We start from the raw sequence: 20,450 nt of genomic DNA on the forward strand, positions 1-20,450 counted from the left end.
TACTCTACACTGTTTTATTCTGTTCTATTCTACTCTACACTGTTCTATTCTACTCTACACTGTTCTATTCTACTCTACTCTGTTCTATTCTACTCTACTCTGTTCTATTCTACTCTACTCTGTTCTATTCTATTCTGCTCTACTCTGTTCTATTCTATTCTACTCTACTCTGTTCTATTCTACTCTACACGGTTCAATTCTACTCTACACTGTTCTATTCTACTCTACACTGTTCTATTCTACTCTACACTGTTATGTTCTACTCTACACTGTTCTATTCTGTTGTGTTCTATTCTACACTGTTCTATTCTGTTATATTCTACTGTACACTTCTGTTCTGTTCTACTCTACACTGTTCTATTCTGTTATATTCTACTCTACACTGTTATATTATTTTCTGTTCCACTCTACACTGTTCTATTCTGTTATATTCTACTCTACACGGTTCTATTCTACTCTGCACTGTTCTATTCTACTCTACACTGTTCTATTCTACTCTACACTGTTCTATTCTGTTCTATTCTACTCTACACGGTTCTATTCTACTCTACACGGTTCTATTCTACTCTACACTGTTCTATTCTACTCTACACTGTTCTATTCTACTCTACACTGTTCTATTCTACTCTACACTGTTATGTTCTACTCTACACTGTTCTATTCTATTCTACACGGTTCTATTATGTTCTACTCTACATTGTTCTATTCTATTTTTCACTGTTCTATTCTATTCTACACGGTTCTATTTTACTCTACACTGTTCTATTCTGTTATATTCTACTCTACACTGTTCTATTCTGTTATATTCTACTCTACACGGTTCTATTCTGTTCTATTCTATTCTGTTCTATTCTACTCTGCTCTGTTCTATTCTACTCTACACTGTTCTATTCTGTTGTGTTCTATTCTACACTGTTCTATTCTGTTATATTCTACTGTACACTTCTGTTCTGTTCTACTCTACACTGTTCTATTCTGTTCTATTCTACTCTACACTGTTCTATTCTACTCTACACTGTTCTATTCTACTCTACTCTGTTCTATTCTACTCTACTCTGTTCTATTCTACTCTACTCTGTTCTATTCTACTCTACTCTGTTCTATTCTATTCTACTCTACTCTGTTCTATTCTACTCTACACGGTTCTATTCTACTCTACACTGTTCTATTCTACTCTACACTGTTCTATTCTACTCTACACTGTTATGTTCTACTCTACACTGTTCTATTCTGTTGTGTTCTATTCTACACTGTTCTATTCTGTTATATTCTACTGTACACTTCTGTTCTGTTCTACTCTACACTGTTCTATTCTGTTCTATTCTACTCTACACTGTTCTATTCTACTCTACACTGTTCTATTCTACTCTACTCTGTTCTATTCTACTCTACTCTGTTCTATTCTACTCTACTCTGTTCTATTCTACTCTACACTGTTATATTCTACTCTACACTGTTCTATTCTGTTATACTCTACACTGTTCTGTTCTACTCTACACTGTTCTGTTCTACTCTACACTGTTCTATTCTGTTCTATTCTATTCTGTTCTGTTCTACTCTACACTGTTCTGTTCTACTCTACACTGTTCTGTTCTGTTCTACTCTACACTGTTCTGTTCTACTCTACACTGTTCTATTCTGTTATTTTCTATTCTGTTCTACTCTACACTGTTCTGTTCTGATCTGTTCTACTCTACACTGTTCTATTCTGTTCTACTCTACACTGTTCTGTTCTACTCTACACTGTTCTATTCTGTTCTATTCTATTCTGTTCTGTTCTGCTCTACACTGTTCTGTTCTACTCTACACTGTTCTGTTCTACTCTACACTGTTATTTTCTGTTCTACTCTACACTGTTCTATTCTGTTCTATTCTGTTCTGCTCTACTCTACACTGTTCTGTTCTACTCTACACTGTTCTATTCTGTTCTACTCTACACTGTTCTGTTCTACTCTACACTGTTCTGTTCTACTCTACACTGTTCTGTTCTAATCTACACTGTTCTATTCTACTCTACACTGTTCTGTTCTGTTCTACTCTACACTGTTCTGTTCTACTCTACACTGTTCTGTTCTGTTCTACTCTACATTGTTCTGTTCTACTCTACACTGTTCTGTTCTAATCTACACTGTTCTATTCTACTCTACACTGTTCTGTTCTACTCTACACTGTTCTGTTCTACTCTACACTGTTCTGTTCTACTCTACACCGTTCTGTTCTACTCTACACTGTTCTGTTCTACTCTACGCTGTTCTGTTCTACTCTACTCTGTTCTATTCTACTCTACTCTGTTCTATTCTACTCTACTCTGTTCTATTCTACTCTACACTGTTATATTCTACTCTACACTGTTCTATTCTGTTCTACTCTACACTGTTCTGTTCTACTCTACACTGTTCTGTTCTACTCTACACTGTTCTATTCTGTTCTATTCTATTCTGTTCTGTTCTACTCTACACTGTTCTGTTCTACTCTACACTGTTCTGTTCTGTTCTACTCTACACTATTCTGTTCTACTCTACACTGTTCTATTCTGTTCTATTCTATTCTGTTCTACTCTACACTGTTCTGATCTGTTCTACTCTACACTGTTCTGTTCTACTCTACACTGTTCTATTCTGTTCTATTCTATTCTGTTCTGTTCTGCTCTACACTGTTCTGTTCTACTCTACACTGTTCTGTTCTACTCTACACTGTTATGTTCTGTTCTACTCTACACTGTTCTGTTCTAATCTACACTGTTCTATTCTACTCTACACTGTTCTGTTCTGTTCTACTCTACACTGTTCTGTTCTACTCTACACTGTTCTGTTCTGTTCTACTCTACACTGTTCTGTTCTACTCTACACTGTTCTGTTCTGATCTGTTCTACTCTACACTGTTCTATTCTGTTCTACTCTACACTGTTCTGTTCTACTCTACACTGTTCTATTCTGTTCTATTCTATTCTGTTCTGTTCTGCTCTACACTGTTCTGTTCTACTCTACACTGTTCTGTTCTACTCTACACTGTTATGTTCTGTTCTACTCTACACTGTTCTGTTCTAATCTACACTGTTCTATTCTACTCTACACTGTTCTGTTCTGTTCTACTCTACACTGTTCTGTTCTACTCTACACTGTTCTGTTCTGTTCTACTCTACACTGTTCTGTTCTACTCTACACTGTTCTGTTCTACTCTACACTGTTCTAATCTACACTGTTCTATTCTACTCTACACTGTTCTGTTCTGTTCTACTCTACACTGTTCTGTTCTACTCTACACTGTTCTGTTCTGTTCTACTCTACACTGTTCTGTTCTACTCTACACTGTTCTGTTCTAATCTACACTGTTCTATTCTACTCTACACTGTTCTGTTCTACTCTACACTGTTCTGTTCTACTCTACACTGTTCTGTTCTACTCTACACTGTTCTGTTCTACTCTACACTGTTCTGTTCTACTCTACACTGTTCTGTTCTGTTCTACTCTACACTGTTCTGTTCTACTCTACACTGTTCTGTTCTACTCTACACTGTTCTGTTCTACTCTGAACTGTTCTATTCTACTCTGTTCTGTTCTACTCTACACTGTTCTGTTCTAATCTACACTGTTCTGTTCTACTCTACACTGTTCTGTTCTGTTCTACTCTACACTGTTCTGTTCTACTCTGCACTGTTCTATTCTACTCTACACTGTTCTATTCTGTTCTATTCTACTCTACACTGTTCTGTTCTGTTCTACTCTACACTGTTCTGTTATACTCTACACTGTTCTATTCTGTTCTATTCTACTCGGTTTGATTCTGTTATATCTACTATATTCTGTCTGTCCAGGTATTTGGATCTGAGGCGGTTTGGTTCTGTCCCTCACGGTGGGTTTGGTATGGGCTTTGAGCGCTACCTGCAGTGTGTTTTGGGGGTCGACAACATCAAAGACGTTATTCCATTCCCCAGATACTCCCGCTCTTGCCTTCTGTAAACTATACACTGAGTATACCAAACATTAAGAACACCTTACTAATATTGAGTTGCACGCCCCCCCGTTTGCCTTCAGAACAGCCTCAATTCATTGGGGCATGGACTCTACAAGGTCTTTAAAGCGTTCCACAGAGATGTTGGCCCATGTTGACTCCAATTCTTTGTACTGTTGTCTAGCTGGATGTCCTTTGGGTGGTGGACCATTCGGGTTACACACAGGAAACTGTTGAGTGTGTAAAACCCAGCAGCGTTGCAGTTCTTGACACAAACCGGTGCACCTGGCACCTACTACCATACCCCCGTTTAAAGGCACTTAAATATATCTTGTCTTGCCCATTCATCCTCTGAATAGCACACAGACACAATCCATGTCTCAGTTGTCTCAAGGCAAAAAAAATCCTTCTTTAACCCGACTCCTCCCCTTCATCTACACTGATTGGAGTGGATTTAACAGGTGACATCAATAAGGGATCATATCCTGGATTCACCTGGTCTGTCTGTCATGGAAAAAGCAGGTGTTCCTAATGTTTTGACCACTCAATGGATGTGTCACTATGGTCAGATGATTCTTTTTGTAAAGATGTCACTGTTTTTTGATTTATAAAATGTTAAAATGATCAAATGTTGTCTGTTGTTGTTCATATGAGAAACTGTCAAAAATAGTGTTTAAATGCATAGCCGCGGGAAGTAGGGGTGCCGAGTGTGTTGCAGCTGAGGGCGCTGCAAACTACTGCTAATATGTTTAAATGTATTTCGCTACACCCACAAATAACATCTGCTAAACATGTATGTGACAAATAAAATTTGATTTGATGTAAATTGTACCAATATATTGTTGGTTGAGTCTAGTACAGTTTCCAAGAGTCCTTCAGGTGCACAGACAAGGTCACTGCTGTTTCCAAGAGTCCTTCAGGTGCACAGACAAGGTCACTGCTGTTTCCCAGAGTCCTTCAGGTGCACAGACAAGGTCACTGCTGTTTCCAAGAGTCCTTCAGGTGCACAGACAAGGTCACTGCTGTTTCCAAGAGTCCTTCAAATGCACAGACAAGGTCACTACTGTTTCCAAGAGTCCTTCCAGGTGCACAGACAAGGTCACTGCTGTTTCCAAGAGTCCTTCAAATGCACAGACAAGGTCACTACTGTTTCCAAGAGTCCTTCCAGGTGCACAGACAAGGTCACTGCTGTTTCCAAGAGTCATTCAGATGCACAGACAAGGTCACTGCTGTTTCCAAGAGTCCTTCAGGTGCACAGACAGGGTCACTGCTGTTTCCAAGAGTCCTTCAGGTGCACAGACAAGGTCACTGCTGTTTCCAAGAGTCCTTCAGGTGCACAGACAAGGTCACTACTGTTTCCAAGAGTCCTTCAGATGCACAGACAAGGTCACTGCTGTTTCCAAGAGTCCTTCAGGTGCACAGACAAGGTCACTACTGTTTCCAAGAGTCCTTCAGGTGCACAGACAAGGTCACTGCTGTTTCCAAGAGTCCTTCAGGTGCACAGACAAGGTCACTGCTGTTTCCAAGAGTCATTCAGATGCACAGACAAGGTCACTACTGTTTCCAAGAGTCCTTCAGGTGCACAGACAAGGTCACTGCTGTTTCCAAGAGTCCTTCAGGTGCACAGACAAGGTCACTGCTGTTTCCAAGAGTCCTTCAGGTGCACAGACAAGGTCACTGCTGTTTCCAAGAGTCCTTCAGGTGCACAGACAAGGTCACTGCTGTTTCCAAGAGTCCTTCAGGTGCACAGACAAGGTCACTGCTGTTTGTATTATAATGATGAAACAAGGCTGAAGAACGATTAACTTTTGCCCTCACAGCCAGTTCCTATAGTTATGTGATGATGGCCCTTCTTAGGTAATCGTGTCCAGACTAATGGTAGTTCTGGTCTGGGGCGTTAGTGCCCGTTCCTTCACTAGTAGAGGAATGCACTAATGCCCAGATGAACATAGCCTTAAGATGCTTTTGGGAAACCGGGCCCTGGACCACAGCTATGTAGTGTAGTGTCTCTTTTATCCACTAGATGGTGCGTTTTCACACCTCTTCCTCATTTCTTAATCTCCTGTATTTTCTGTATCCTGTATCTTTGTCTTTCTGTCACTGACGACAGAGTCACATTCAAGCAACAGTTAATCAACCCACAAGTTTCTCAACTCAACTTATAGGTAGAATAAAATGTTATCTTAGTGACATATATTAGCCTACTAATTAATTTGACTTTCATGCATAAAAAGTTGGATGAAACCAATTGTCCTATTTACACTCCTATTAATTGCAGCTCAGATCATACTTTCCATTCACCATTTTTTACATTACGGTTTCTCTAAGTAAACAGTAGTCTTTCTGCTATAGTTTATTCCTGTTTACATGTTCGCAATTTAATTTGCCTCTGCCCACTGGGCACGGACACCAGTTCAACATTTAGTTCTGAATTACATTTGGTTGAGTTGTCAACTAAAGTGAATTAACGTGAAATCAACAAAAACATGTCACAGGATTTAGGTTAAAAGTTGAGTGAGTAAAATATGACATTCCCACATGTTGATGTAAAATATGTATTTCAATCCAATCAGTTGTCCACGTTGATTCAACATCGTCACGTTGAATTTTTTGGGGGTTGAAATGACGTGGAAACGCTGTTGATTCAACCAGTGGGTGTGTCGTTTATACTACACTATGTAGTGTCTGACTGCTTCAGCGCATAATGGACTCCGGGATAAGAACAGCAGCGCTGGGCTGATCAGAGAGAGGAGCTGTGTCTGCGTCAAGCCAAGGCGCAAGCGTCAAGCCAAGGCGCAGCTCCTGTCTGTTCATCCCAGCGCGGCTCTACTTGCCCGGAGCCCATCCCTGTAGTTCAGTGGGCGTGGTGTGAATTGGAAAACAAAGTGCAGAGACACCCTTCACTACTTCCTACATCACCGGGATCCGTTGAGTTCACCCGCCGCTCGCCGGGATCGATGCTAGTTAACCGCCCAGCACAGCCGCATAATAACTCCCGATAAGAGAGGGACGAAAGATCGGTGGATGCGCTCCGTGAACCGGCTAGAGGTGGGATTCAGTTATGTGCGTTATGGTGACAGAGCGTGACACCAAGGACGAATAGCAGTCAGGCAGCATCTCGTCCCCCCCCTCTCTCTCTCTCTCTCTCCCAGCCGGGCTTGCGCTATAGACCAACGAGATAAATGGGCAGCAGACTGCACCAAACAGTGTCCGGCACCGATAGCACCATTCCACATTGACTCAAACAACTGGACGGGACCCGTTATGTACTAAAGAGAGTATATTACACCAGTAGCGGTTGAGAGACCGGAACAGGGTTTTTGAAGAAGCGGTTGTTTGTTCAGCATGAGCGGTGGAGGAGAAATCATCTTCCAAGGCTGGCTGAGAAAGTCCCCACCAGAGAAGAAACTGAGGCGATATGTAAGTAATATAGAATTAAATTATCCTACTTTTTGCGCACTTCCCCCACCCCCTCAACAGCCTATATTGACCTCAACAGGCTGATATGATAAGACTGACAGTTGTTTTCTGACCGTTGTCTGTGTCTGTCCACCCACTTTAGCTGGCATGTATAAAGTGAGAGGGCGAGAGAGAGACTGTTTTGTGTGTTGTTTTGTATATCTAACAGGTGCATACAACTACGCCGGAGAGTCACATGTTGCCTCCAATTTCCTCCTCCGTGTTTGAGACTCCTCTGATACTGCTTCCTCTGTTTTTTCGAAGTCATATGACAGCAGGTTGTCTAGCCAGTAAGGCACTTTTCCCTAATTCAGGGATGGGCAACTTTGGTGGGGATGGGGACCACGTAAAGACTGAACTCATCAGGAGGGGCCGCAGTGGCTCGTGGGTCACACCTTTTTACCAAAACATTTTTAGCCGCCCTCCTTTGTACAGTGAAGACAAAACATTTAAAGTTTTAATATGTATTTTCCTGCCATGCTACACATTTTGCCATCGGGTTAAGGCAAGCGTCTGCAATATGATTACTGATGATCAAGGGGTCCCACCACCGGTCCTACAAATTTGGATAGCTGGCCCCTAGACTAATTTACCAATCAAAAACATTTTGCTGCCATGGGCTAATTTAAGTGACTACTGATACACAATAAAAATGTTGAAATTCTATTCTATTATTATAACTGTCAATAGTGAGTTGAGACCCCAACTGAGCCCCCCCCCCCCCCCCCCCCCCCATAAAAAAAGAGTCCCTTCCCTAATTGCTTCTGTAAATCGCTCTGGATAAGAGCATCTGCTAAATGACGTAAATGTTAATGTGTTTCCTAAACCAACCGTATTCATTAATGTATGTGCCTTTCTTACTGAGACTATATTTAACTGATAGTTAAAGGCCTGCAGAGGAAGCTGTGCTCACAATGGGGCTCTATAGTACCATCGAGATGCCGTCTGGCTGTCCGTCTGTCTGGCTGTCCGTCTAATGCTGTTAAGGACAGATGTCCCCATAATTGCCTGTAAACTGCTCAGTGGCAGAAGGAAGAAATATTAGCCCGTTTTCTAGGCCGTCATTGAAAACAAGAATTTGTTCTTAAATGACTTGCCTAGTTAAATGAAGGTAAAAAAAATATATATAAAAAAATCCACTGAAAATAATTTAACTGCTGTCTGTGTTGCCATGATATGAATACATATTACTGTAGTCATCAACATGCAATCTCTATGAACTGGACATGCATCGTGTGTCCAAAATCACTCCCTATTTAGTGCACTACTTTTGGCCAGGATCAATAGACCTCTAATCGTGTCATTTGTGTGTCTGTCTCTGAACGCTACATGTTTTACATATTCATATTCATCATCTCCAGCAGCTCCCCAACATCGATGTCCTGGGTGTAGTAGAATATATATATCAATGTACTGTTTGTGGTAGAATATATATATCAATGTAATATATATATATATATATTTCTACTACAAACAGTACATTGATATATATATATTCTACTACAAACAGAAACGTGCCATTTTAACACACAGTACATTGATGGAAGCTGCTGGAGATGATGAATATGAAGATGTAAAAATTGGATGACGTTGTACACATGTAGTGTTCAGAGACAGACATACAAATATTATTTTTTTTAAATTTATTTAATTTATTATATATATATATTTATTTAATTGTATTTATTTAATTTATTATTATAAATATATTTCTTTCAAAAAAAATCTTAATACAGATCAACAATTTACATTCTTACATCATACAAAACAGAACACAGGTATTAATGAGAAAATACTGGAACAAACAAAAAAATATAAACTTTGTGATCATTACCAAAGCTAAGATGAGTTTTCATTAGTGTCGTTAGACCACCGGGAACGGCTTCGACCACATAAATAAACTCTCTGAAAGGTATTGGAAACTCTTTCAATGTTGGAAGTTGTTCATATGTGAGAATATTACCCGTGTTGTCGAAAACATCAAGAACAAAGTCCATATTCCTCTCGTGCCAGCTGGGGTAGAACAGGGACTCATTCCTTACAGTTCTGTCTGACTTATTCCACAAAAGATGTTTGTAGTAGAAGATGGAGGAAGATAAGTGTTTTCCAATGACCTCATCAACCAGTGAGTATGTAATGCCTACTGATAATATGTTAAAACATCACATGGTGCAAACAGGGTTTTAATGTCATTGGAAACACTTTTTTACCACAGAACATAGACGTTTTTCGGATATGTTGACGTTGGGGTGGTGCTGACCTCTAAATTCATATGATATGTTACGGCCTGCAAATTCGTTGGAAATGTTACAAGATCATGTTTGAGTCTCTTGAACTGAATCAGATTGGATTTATGACAGCAGTGACGATCATGAGACAATCTGTGGCAAATACAGCTGGCTAGTGTTTATCAATGGTGTTGCATTACAAACCCATCTCTATATGTCTCTCCTCTCTCATGTTTCGCTCTCATTTCTCTCCCTCTCTCTCATTTCTCTCTCTCTCTCTCTCATTTCTCTCCCTCTCTCTCTCTCTCATTTCTCTCCCTCTCTCTCTCATTTCTCTCCCTCTCTCTCTCTCATTTCTCTCTCTCTCTCATTTCTCTCCCTCTCTCTCATTTCTCTCCCTCTCTCTCATTCTCTCGTTTCTCTCCTTGCTCTCTCCTCTCTCTCATTTCTCTCTCCTCTCTCGCTTCTCTCTCTCTCTTGTTTATTTTTCGTTTCTCTCGCTCTCTTTCGTTTCTCTCTCCTCTCTCTCTCATTTCTCTCCTTGCTCTCTCCTCTCTCGTTTTCTCTCCCCCTCTCTCTCTCTCTCTCTCTCATTTCTCTCCTCTCTCTCTCTCTATAGTTTCTCTTTCTCTCTCTCGTTGGGAATCGCTTCTTTTTAGAAGTGAGGTTGTAGAATTTAACGTCTCTTTTCTGGATTTTGATAATTAGCGGGATTCGCAGAGTTCTGCAGGCAGTCTCAATTTGGTGTTTGTGCCATTTTGTGAATTCTTGGTTTTTGAGCAGACCCCAGACCTCACAACCATAAAGGGCAATGGGTTCTATAACTGATTGAAGTATTCTTAGCTAGATCCTAATTGGTATGTTGAATATTATTTTCCTTTTGATGGCACAGAATGCCCTTCTTGCCTTGTCTCTCAGATCTTTCACAGCTTTGTGGAAGTTACCTGTGGCGCTAATGTTTAGGCCAAGGTATGTATCGTTTTTTGTGTGCTCTAGGGCAACAGCGTCTAAATGGAATTTGTATTTGTGGTCCTGGCGACTGGACCTTGTTTGGGACACCATTATTTTGGCCTTACTGAGATTTACTGTCAGGGCCCAGGTCTGACAGAATCTGTGCAGAAGATCTAGGTGCTGCTGTAGGCCCTCCTTGGTTGGTGACAGAAACACCAGGTCATCAGCAAACAGCAGACTTCGGATTCTAGTAGGGTGAGGATGGGTGCTGCAGACTGTTCTAGTGCCCGCGCCAATTCGTTGATATATATGTTGAAGAGGGTGGGGCTTAACCTGCATCCCTGCCTCACCTCACGGCCCTGTTGAAAGAAATGTGTGTTTTGCCAATTTTAACCGCACACTTGTTTTTTGAAATCAACAAAGCATAAGAAGACTTTGCCTTTGTTTTGGTTTGTTTGTTTGTCAATTAGGGTGTGCAGGGTGAGTAAATGGTCTGTTGTACGGTAATTTGGTCAAAAGCCAATTTGACATTTGCTCAGTACGTTGTTTTCACTGAGGAAATGTACGAGTCTGCTGTTAATGATAATGCAGAGGATTTTCCCAAGGTTACTGTTGATGCATATCCCATGGTAGTTATTGGGGTCAAATTTGTCTCTTCTTTTAAGGATTGGGGTGATCAGTCCTTGGTTCAAAATATTGGGGAAGATGCCAGAGCTGAGGATGATGTTAAAGAGTTTAAGTTTAGCCAATTGGAATTTGTTGTCTGTATATTTTATCATTTCATTGAGGATACCATCAACACCACAGGCCTTTTTGAGTTGGAGGGTTTGTATTTGGTCCTGTAGTTCATTCAATGTAATTGGAGAATCCAGTGGGTTCTGGTAGTCTTTAATAGTTGATTCTAAGATGTGTAATTGATCATGTGTATGTATTAGCTGTTTGTTCTTTGTTTTAGAGCCAAAAAGATTGAAGTGGTTTATCCATACATCTCCATTTTGGATAGATAACTATTTGTGTTGTTTGTTTAGTGTTTTCCAATGTTCATAGAAGTGGTTAGATTCTATGGATTCTTCAATTACATTGAGCTGATTTCTGACGTGCTGTTCCTTCTTTTTCCGTAGTGTATTTCTGTATTGTTTTAGTGATTCACCATAGTGAAGGCTCAGGTTTTCTGGGTCTCTATGTTATTGGGTGGATAGGTTTCTCAATTACTTTCTTAGGTTTTTACATTCTTCATCAAACTATTTGTCATTGTTGATCACTTTCTTAGGTTGTCTGCTTGACATTTTTAGATTTGATAGGGAAGCTGAGAGGCCACATTTACTGTATAGGTTTTCTACTGCCAAGTTTACACCTTCACTATTACAGTGAAACGTTTTGTCCAGGAAGTTGTCTAGAAGGGATTGAATTTGTTGTTGCCACACTACTTTCTTTCCATCTATAGCATTCCTTAATATTATTCAATTCCTTTGGCTTTGCTGCCTCACGATTGAGTATTTCTCTGTTCAAGTAGACTGTGACTGTGATTTTGCTGTGCTCTGATAGGGGTGTCAATGGGCTGACTGAACACTCTAAGAGACTCGTTTGAGGTACGTGATAAAATAGTCTTCGGTACCACTGCCAAGAGATGAGCTACATGTGTACCTACCGCAAGAGTCCTCTCAAAGCCTACCATTGACTACTTCAGCACACAGGGGGCATATGGGAGAGGGGATGCTGTCACCTCCAGGCAGGTGTTTGTCCCCCTGTGTGCTGAGGGTGTCAGGTTCTTGTCCGGTTCTGGCATTTAGGTCGCCACAGACTAGTACATGTCCCTGGGCCTGGAAATGATTGATCTCCCAGGATCTCTCCAGGATGGAGAAGCTGTCTTCGTTAAAGTATGGGGATTCTAGTGTGGGGATATAGGTAGCACACAGGAGGACATTTTTCTCTGTTAAGATAATTTCCTTTTGAATTTCTAGCCAAATGTAAAATGTTCCTGTTTTGATTAATTGAATAGAGTGGGTTAGGTCTGCTCTATACCAAATTAGCATACCCCCTGAGTCTCTTCCCTGTTTCACACCTGGTAGTGTGGTGGATGGGACTACCAGCTCTCTGTAACCTAGAGGGCAACCAGTGGGTCCATCTCCTCTATACCACCCACCTGGTAGTGTGGTGGATGGGACTACCAGCTCTCTGTAACCTAGAGGTCAACCAGTGGGTCCGTCTCCTCTATACCACCCACCTGGTAGTTTGGTGGATGGGACTACCAGCTCTCTGTAACCTAGAGGGCAACCAGTGGGTCCATCTCCTCTATACCACCCACCTGGTAGTGTGGTGGATGGGACTACCAGCTCTCTGTAACCTAGAGGGCAACCAGTGGGTCCGTCTCCTCTATACCACCCACCTGGTAGTGTGGTGGATGGGACTACCAGCTCTCTGTAACCTAGAGGGCAACCAGTGGGTCCGTCTCCTCTATACCACCCACCTGGTAGTGTGGTGGATGGGACTACCAGCTCTCTGTAACCTAGAGGGCAACCAGTGGGTCCGTCTCCTCTATACCACCCACCTGGTAGTGTGGTGGATGGGACTACCAGCTCTCTGTAACCTAGAGGTCAACCAGTGGGTCCGTCTCCTCTATACCACCCACCTGGTAGTGTGGTGGATGGGACTACCAGCTCTCTGTAACCTAGAGGGCAACCAGTGGGTCCGTCTCCTCTATACCATGTTTGTTGTAGGATGACAATGTCTGTATTTCTGATTTTGATGAAGTCCAGGTTCCTGCTCTTTAGGCCAAAAGCAGATGACCTCAGGCCTGGGATATTCCAGGATAAGATAGTGAAGGCTTTGTGTTCCCATAAAGTGTCCAATATTATTAGTCGTGTGGTTTGGCCTCAGACCAGTAAGTGTGAACAGAGTCTGCTGAGCCTCAGGTACACGCCATTGGCTTGGGCTAGTGTAAGAGTGGGGGTTTGGGGTGGGGGGGGTTGGCCTGTTTGACTATCTGGTGTGTGGGTATGGTTGGTTTGGGGGGGGTATTGATTGGTGGTGCTGTGGTCAGCATGTAGGTCCTCTCGGTGTGGGTCCTCTATGTGTAGGTCCTCTCGGTGTGGGTCCTCTGTGTAGGTCCTCTCGGTGTAGGTCCTCTCGGTGTGGGTCCTCTATGTGTAGCTCCTCTCAGTGTGGGTCCTCTATGTGTGGGTCCTCTCGGTGTGGGTCCTCTCGGTGTAGGTCCTCTCGGTGTGGGTCCTCTATGTGTAGGTCCTCTCGGTGTGGGTCCTCTGTGTAGGTCCTCTCGGTGTAGGTCCTCTCGGTGTGGGTCCTCTCGGTGTAGCTCCTCTCAGTGTGGGTCCTCTATGTGTAGGTCCTCTCGGTGTAGGTCCTCTCGGTGTGGGTCCTCTCGGTGTAGCTCCTCTCAGTGTGGGTCCTCTATGTGTAGGTCCTCTCGGTGTGGGTCCTCTCGGTGTAGGTCCTCTCGGTGTGGGTCCTCTATGTGTAGGTCCTCTATGTGTAGGTCCTCTCGGTGTGGGTCCTCTGTGTAGGTCCTCTCGGTGTGGGTCCTCTATGTGTAGGTCTTGTTCCTCTCCTCCCTCTCTCTCTCATATCTCTCCTTACTATAATCACACTCTCTCTCCTTGTTTCCTACACTTTTAGAGAAAAGGGTTCCAAAAGGGTTCTTCAGCTGTTCCCATAGGACAACCCTTTTTGGTTCAAGGGAAAATCCTTTTTGGTTCTTGTTAGAACCCTTTTGGGTTCCATGTAGAATCCTCTGTGGAAAAGGTTTTACCTGAAATTAAAAAGGTTCTCTTTCAAAGTGTTCTCCTAAGGAGACAGCTGAATAACATTTTTTTCTTAAAGGGTTCTATGTAGAACCTAAGAGTGGATAGCTGGCTTTGCCATGATGTAATCATTGTGTGGGTTTCATCTGGTGGAAATCCTTCCCAGTCTGCCTGCCTGCCTGCCTGCCTGCCTGCCTGCCTGCCTGCCTGCCTGCCTGCCTGCGCTCATTGTTCTCTTCTTCTCTCTGTGTGTGTCTCTCTCTTTCTCTCACATTGTGTGTGTCTCTCTCTCCCTGTGTGTCTCTCTGTCTCTCTCTCTCTCTCTCTCCCTCCCTCTCTCTGTCTCTCTCTCTCCCTGTGTGTCTCTCTCTCTGTGTGTCTGTCTCTCTTTCTCTCTCATTGTGTGTGTCTCTCTCTCCCTGTGTGTCTCTCTCTCTGTCTCTCTCTCTGTCTCTGTGTGTGTGTGTCACTGTGTTTATCCAGAGACCAGCAGGTCAGGGAGAACATCACAACATATACCACTGACACAACCCTCTGCAGCACCATGGTTGACATCAGTAGGCAGAAGAAACCCGAGAAAAAAACGACACAAAAAGAAGGAACTTATAATAAACAAACCCAGCACTGTTATTATTATGGTTCTAGTCACTGCAAGGGGGTCCTGGTGGCACCTACCACACCTCTACAGTCCAGCCCCAGCCAATAACCAGTAGTCAGGTGCTAGGAGGTGTGGCCTGGTGGTAACACAACTCAACTAGTCTCCTAGTCCCACTCCCAATCAACAACTAGAACACACACAGTTGAAGCAGGCAGTGTGAAGACGTGGAATGATTAGCTACTACTGAACATGTAGAATTCTCTCCATTTCAACTCGGAGAGAGAGACCTTACCGTACCATACACACACGCAGAGGCAGCCGACAGTTAGTCGTGGAACAATGGGGACCATTTAGATAGCAGTATTGCTGTCATCTGACATAGCTGAGCCCAATGTAGAGAGAGGCTACTTTAAAGAAACGCTCCTAACATTCCGCTGCCAAGGTGTTAGTCTCTCTGAAGGAGAGAAAGAGAGAGGAAGTGTAGGATGTAAACATTTAGGACTACAGTATAGTATACCTATTAAGACAGGCAACTTTGATGGGGAGGGGGGCAGTTAGACACATTTAGAGGGCAGTTAGACACATTTAGAGGGCAGTTAGACACATTTAGAGGGCGGTTAGACACATTTAGAGGGCAGTTAGACACATTTAGAGGGCGGTTAGACACATTTAGAGGGCAGTTAGACACATTTAGAGGGCAGTTAGACACATTTCGGTTGAATGCATTCAGTTGTGTAACTGTCTTGGTACTCTCCCTTCCCCTTTCTGCTATTCTAAGTCAACAGTAAGTTGAGTGTTTGGAGGTCTGCGGGCCGACAGTTGCCCATCTATTAAGATGGTAATTCATCGTAATTGTAATTAATCCAATAACATGTCATCATGTAACTGTATAACAAGTGTATAACATGCCCTATGGCACCTGATGAAAAATGTACTTTTATTTAACTTGGCAATTCAGTTAAGAACTGACATGATAATTATTTTAAGAATGGCGGCCTACCGGGGAAACAGTGGGTTAACTGCCTTGTTCAGGGGCAGAAAGACAGATTTTTACCTTGTCAGCTCGGGGATTTGAACTTGCAACCTTTGGGTTACTAGTCCAATGCTCTAACCACTGCCACCCCACAGTGTAGTGCACTAGGGAATATAGGGAGCTATTTCATAACCTGACTCATCAGTTAGCTTCATGTATCTCTCCTGTTCCTCTCAGTTAGCTTCATGTATCTCTCCTGTTCTCCTCAGTTAGCTTCATGTATCTCCCCTGTTCTCCTCAGTTAGCTTCATGTATCTCCCCTGTTCTCCTCAGTTAGCTTCATGTAGCTCTCCTGTTCTCCTCAGTTAGCTTCATGTATCTCTCCTGTTCTCCCGTTCTCCTCAGTTAGCTTCATGTATCTCCCCTGTTCTCCTCAGTTAGCTTCATGTAGCTCTCCTGTTCTCCTCAGTTAGCTTCATGTATTGCTCCTGTTCTCCTGTTCCTCTGTTAGCTTCATGTATCTCCCCTGTTCTCCTCAGTTAGCTTCATGAAGCTCTCCTGTTCTCCTCAGTTAGCTTCATGAAGCTCTCCTGTTCTCCTCAGTTAGCTTCATGTATCTCTCCTGTTCTCCTGTTCCTCTGTTAGCTTCATGTATATCTCCTGTTCTCCCCAGTTAGCTTCATGTACCTCCCCTGTTCTCCTCAGTTAGCTTCATGTAGCTCTCCTCTTCTCCTCAGTTAGCTTCATGTAGCTCTCCTGTTCTCCTCAGTTAGCTTCATGTATCTCTCCTGTTCTCCTCAGTTAACTTCATGTATCTCTCCTGTTCTCCTCAGTTAGCTCCATGTATCTCTCCTGTTCTCCTCAGTTAGCTTCATGTATCTCTCCTGTTCTCCTCAGTTAACTTCATGTATCTCTCCTGTTCTCCTCAGTTAGCTCCATGTATCTCTCCTGTTCTCCTCAGTTAGCTTCATGTATCTCCCCTGTTCTCCTCAGTTAGCTTCATGTATCTATCCTGTTCTCCTCAGTTAGCTTCATGTACAGACAGTACCAGTTAACAGTTTGGACACACCTACTCATTCAAGGGGTTTTCTTTATTTTGATCTACATTGTAGAATAATAGTTAAAACATCAACACTATGAAATAACACATGGAATCATGTCGTAACCAAAAAAAGTGTTAAACAAATCAAAATATATATTTTAGATTCTTCAAAGTAGCCACCCTTTGCCTTGATGACTGCTTTGCATACTCTTTGCATCAACCACTTTTAAACACTACCCCTACTTCACCTGTCTGCTAGTAACCACTGTTGTGCTATATTGATGTAGACTAGAAGCCACGCTGTGTTGTCGTAGAGCAGGAGCCACGCTGTGTTGACGTAGGGCAGGAGCCACGCTGTGTTGACGTAGGGCAGGAGCCACGCTGTGTTGACGTAGAGCAGGAGCCACGCTGTGTTGACGTAGGGCAGGAGCCACGCTGTGTTGACGTAGGGCAGGAGCCACGCTGTGTTGATGTAGAGCAGGAGCCACGCTGTGTTGTCGTAGGGCAGGAGCCACGCTGTGTTGTCGTAGAGCAGGAGCCACGCTGTGTTGACGTAGGGCAGGAGCCACGCTGTGTTGATGTAGAGCAGGAGCCACGCTGTGTTGTCGTAGGGCAGGAGCCACGCTGTGTTGACGTAGAGCAGGAGCCACGCTGTGTTGACGTAGAGCAGGAGCCACGCTGTGTTGACGTAGAGCAGGAGCCACGCTGTGTTGACGTAGAGCAGGAGCCACGCTGTGTTGACGTAGAGCAGGAGCCACGCTGTGTTGACGTAGAGCAGGAGCCACGCTGTGTTGACGTAGAGCAGGAGCCACGCTGTGTTGACGTAGAGCAGGAGCCACGCTGTGTTGACGTAGGGCAGGAGCCACGCTGTGTTGACGTAGAGCAGGAGCCACGCTGTGTTGACGTAGAGCAGGAGGCACGCTGTGTTGACGTAGAGCAGGAGCCACGCTGTGTTGTCGTAGAGCAGGAGCCACGCTGTGTTGACGTAGGGCAGGAGCCACGCTGTGTTGACGTAGAGCAGGAGCCACGCTGTGTTGACGTAGAGCAGGAGGCACGCTGTGTTGACGTAGAGCAGGAGCCACGCTGTGTTGACGTAGAGCAGGAGCCACGCTGTGTTGACGTAGAGCAGGAGGCACGCTGTGTTGACGTAGAGCAGGAGCCACGCTGTGTTGACGTAGAGCAGGAGGCACGCTGTGTTGACGTAGAGCAGGAGCCACGCTGTGTTGACGTAGAGCAGGACTTCTTAATCAACAGGTTTATGTCATTAAATCACGTTACTACCCCTAAATCAGCAGGTTTATGTCATTAAATCATGTTACTACCCCTAAATCAGCAGGTTTATGTCATTAAATCACGTTACTACCCCTAAATCAGCAGGTTTATGTCATTAAATCACGTTACTACCCCTAAATCAGCAGGTTTATGTCATTAAATCACGTTACTACCCCTAAATCAGCAGGTTTATGTCATTAAATCACGTTACTACCCCTAAATCAGCAGGTTTATGTCATTAAATCACATTTGAATTGTAAAGGTAGTCAGTGGCTCCATATGGAGAGTGTGACATTATCTGTGACACATCGCCATGCGACTCCCACACCGACATGATTTGGTTGACGGTATAAACACAAACTCACTTCCTTGACAACAGCTCTCCACTGCTCCAGACGTATGACTCACTTCCTTGACAACAGCTCTCCACTGCTCCAGACGTATGACTCACTTCCTTGACAACAGCTCTCCACTGCTCCAGACGTATGACTCACTTCCTTGACAACAGCTCTCCACTGCTCCAGACGTATGACTCACTTCCTTGACAACAGCTCTCCACTGCTCCAGACGTATGACTCACTTCCTTGACAACAGCTCTCCACTGCTCCAGACGAATGACTCACTTCCTTGACAACAGCTCTCCACTGCTCCAGACGTATGACTCACTTCCTTGACAACAGCTCTCCACTGCTCCAGACGTATGACTCACTTCCTTGACAACAGCTCTCCACTGCTCCAGACGAATGACTCACTTCCTTGACAACAGCTCTCCACTGCTCCAGACGTATGAATACCCTGAATTCTGCTGAGGCCGTATAACCGTACATGTTGCATGGCCAATGGAGTCGTCAGATTGACCAAGCGTCCAGATGCACGGGACACTTCCTCTCTCCAGAATGTTCTCTCTCTCCTGCCAATTTGTGCACATTCGTTGTTTCATAACTTCATTGTGTGAATTGTTTGTGTTTTATTGTTAGTGTCTATCAATTCCCCATCGAATATATCAGCAGTAGTACATTTACAGTTAATTCCTCATCTACAATGTTCGTTTCTTTGGTTACGGTAATTTCTTATAATGCATTTAATTATTATTATTATTCCAGTCTTCCTGTTCTCATTTTCAGTGTGGACACATTGTTTGCAGACTGCGTAACTGTGAGAAACAAGTGTTTCACAGCAAGCAAGTGAAGTTTGTTTTTACATCCACTGAGAATGACAGTAATTCTTCTATGGATTTGAAAAATCTTTCCATCTTTCTCCCTTTCGATAGCCACTCAGCGTGAAATGGAACAATGTCATGCTCTGATCCAGTGGAAACGTCATAAAATAGGCCTTCCTGATTACTTCTAATCAGTGGTTGACTTGGACTGAAATAGGTTCCGGTACTCATTTTGGTTGCTGGTACTGTTTATATTTAGGTGCAGGAGCTCTACAATACTTTAGAGATAATATTCTATAAGAGGAACAGGAGCTCCACAATACTTTAGAGATAATATCCTATAAGAGGAACAGGAGCTCTACAATACTTTAGAGATAATATTCTATAAAGAGGAACAGGAGCTCTACAATACTTTAGATATAATATTCTATAAGAGGAACAGGAGCTCTACAATACTTTAGATATAATATCCTATAAGAGTAACAGGAGCTCTACAATACTTTAGAGATAATATTCTATAAGAGGAACAGGAGCTCTACAATACTTTAGATATAATATCCTATAAAGAGGAACAGGAGCTCTACAATACTTTAGATATAATATCCTATAAGAGGAACAGGAGATCTACAATACTTTAGAGATAATATCCTATAAGAGGAACAGGAGCTCTACAATACTTTAGATATAATATCCTATAAAGAGGAACAGGAGCTCTACAATACTTTAGATATAATATCCTATAAAGAGGAACAGGAGCTCTACAATACTTTAGATATAATATCCTATAAAGAGGAACAGGAGCTCTACAATACTTTAGATATAATATCCTATAAGAGGAACAGGAGATCTACAATACTTTAGAGATAATATCCTATAAAGAGGAACAGGAGCTCTACAATACTTTAGATATAATATCCTATAAAGAGGAACAGGAGCTCTACAATACTTTAGAGATAATATTCTATAAGAGGAACAGGAGCTCTACAATACTTTAGAGATAATATCCTATAAGAGGAACAGGAGCTCTACAATACTTTAGATATAATATCCTATAAGAGG

The 20,450-nt window shown here is 42.8% G+C and overlaps 2 protein-coding genes across 2 annotated transcripts in view; both read left to right on the top strand.

The window, feature by feature from the left end:
- Positions 1-4,580, top strand: part of nars2 (asparaginyl-tRNA synthetase 2, mitochondrial) — a 57,187-nt gene extending 52,607 nt beyond the window's left edge. The window contains exon 14 of the mRNA XM_036965512.1: positions 3,815-4,580. Coding sequence (XP_036821407.1) covers positions 3,815-3,959 — 145 coding nt within the window. The 3' untranslated portion in view covers positions 3,960-4,580. The remainder of the gene's footprint in view (positions 1-3,814) is intronic.
- Positions 4,581-6,589: 2,009 nt separating this feature from the next.
- Positions 6,590-20,450, top strand: part of gab2 (GRB2-associated binding protein 2) — a 164,000-nt gene continuing 150,139 nt past the window's right edge. The window contains exon 1 of the mRNA XM_036964907.1: positions 6,590-7,371. Coding sequence (XP_036820802.1) covers positions 7,297-7,371 — 75 coding nt within the window. The 5' untranslated portion in view covers positions 6,590-7,296. The remainder of the gene's footprint in view (positions 7,372-20,450) is intronic.

This window comes from Oncorhynchus mykiss, chromosome 27 (genome assembly GCF_013265735.2).
Source record: "Oncorhynchus mykiss isolate Arlee chromosome 27, USDA_OmykA_1.1, whole genome shotgun sequence".
In the NCBI taxonomy this organism is placed as follows: domain Eukaryota; kingdom Metazoa; phylum Chordata; class Actinopteri; order Salmoniformes; family Salmonidae; genus Oncorhynchus; species Oncorhynchus mykiss.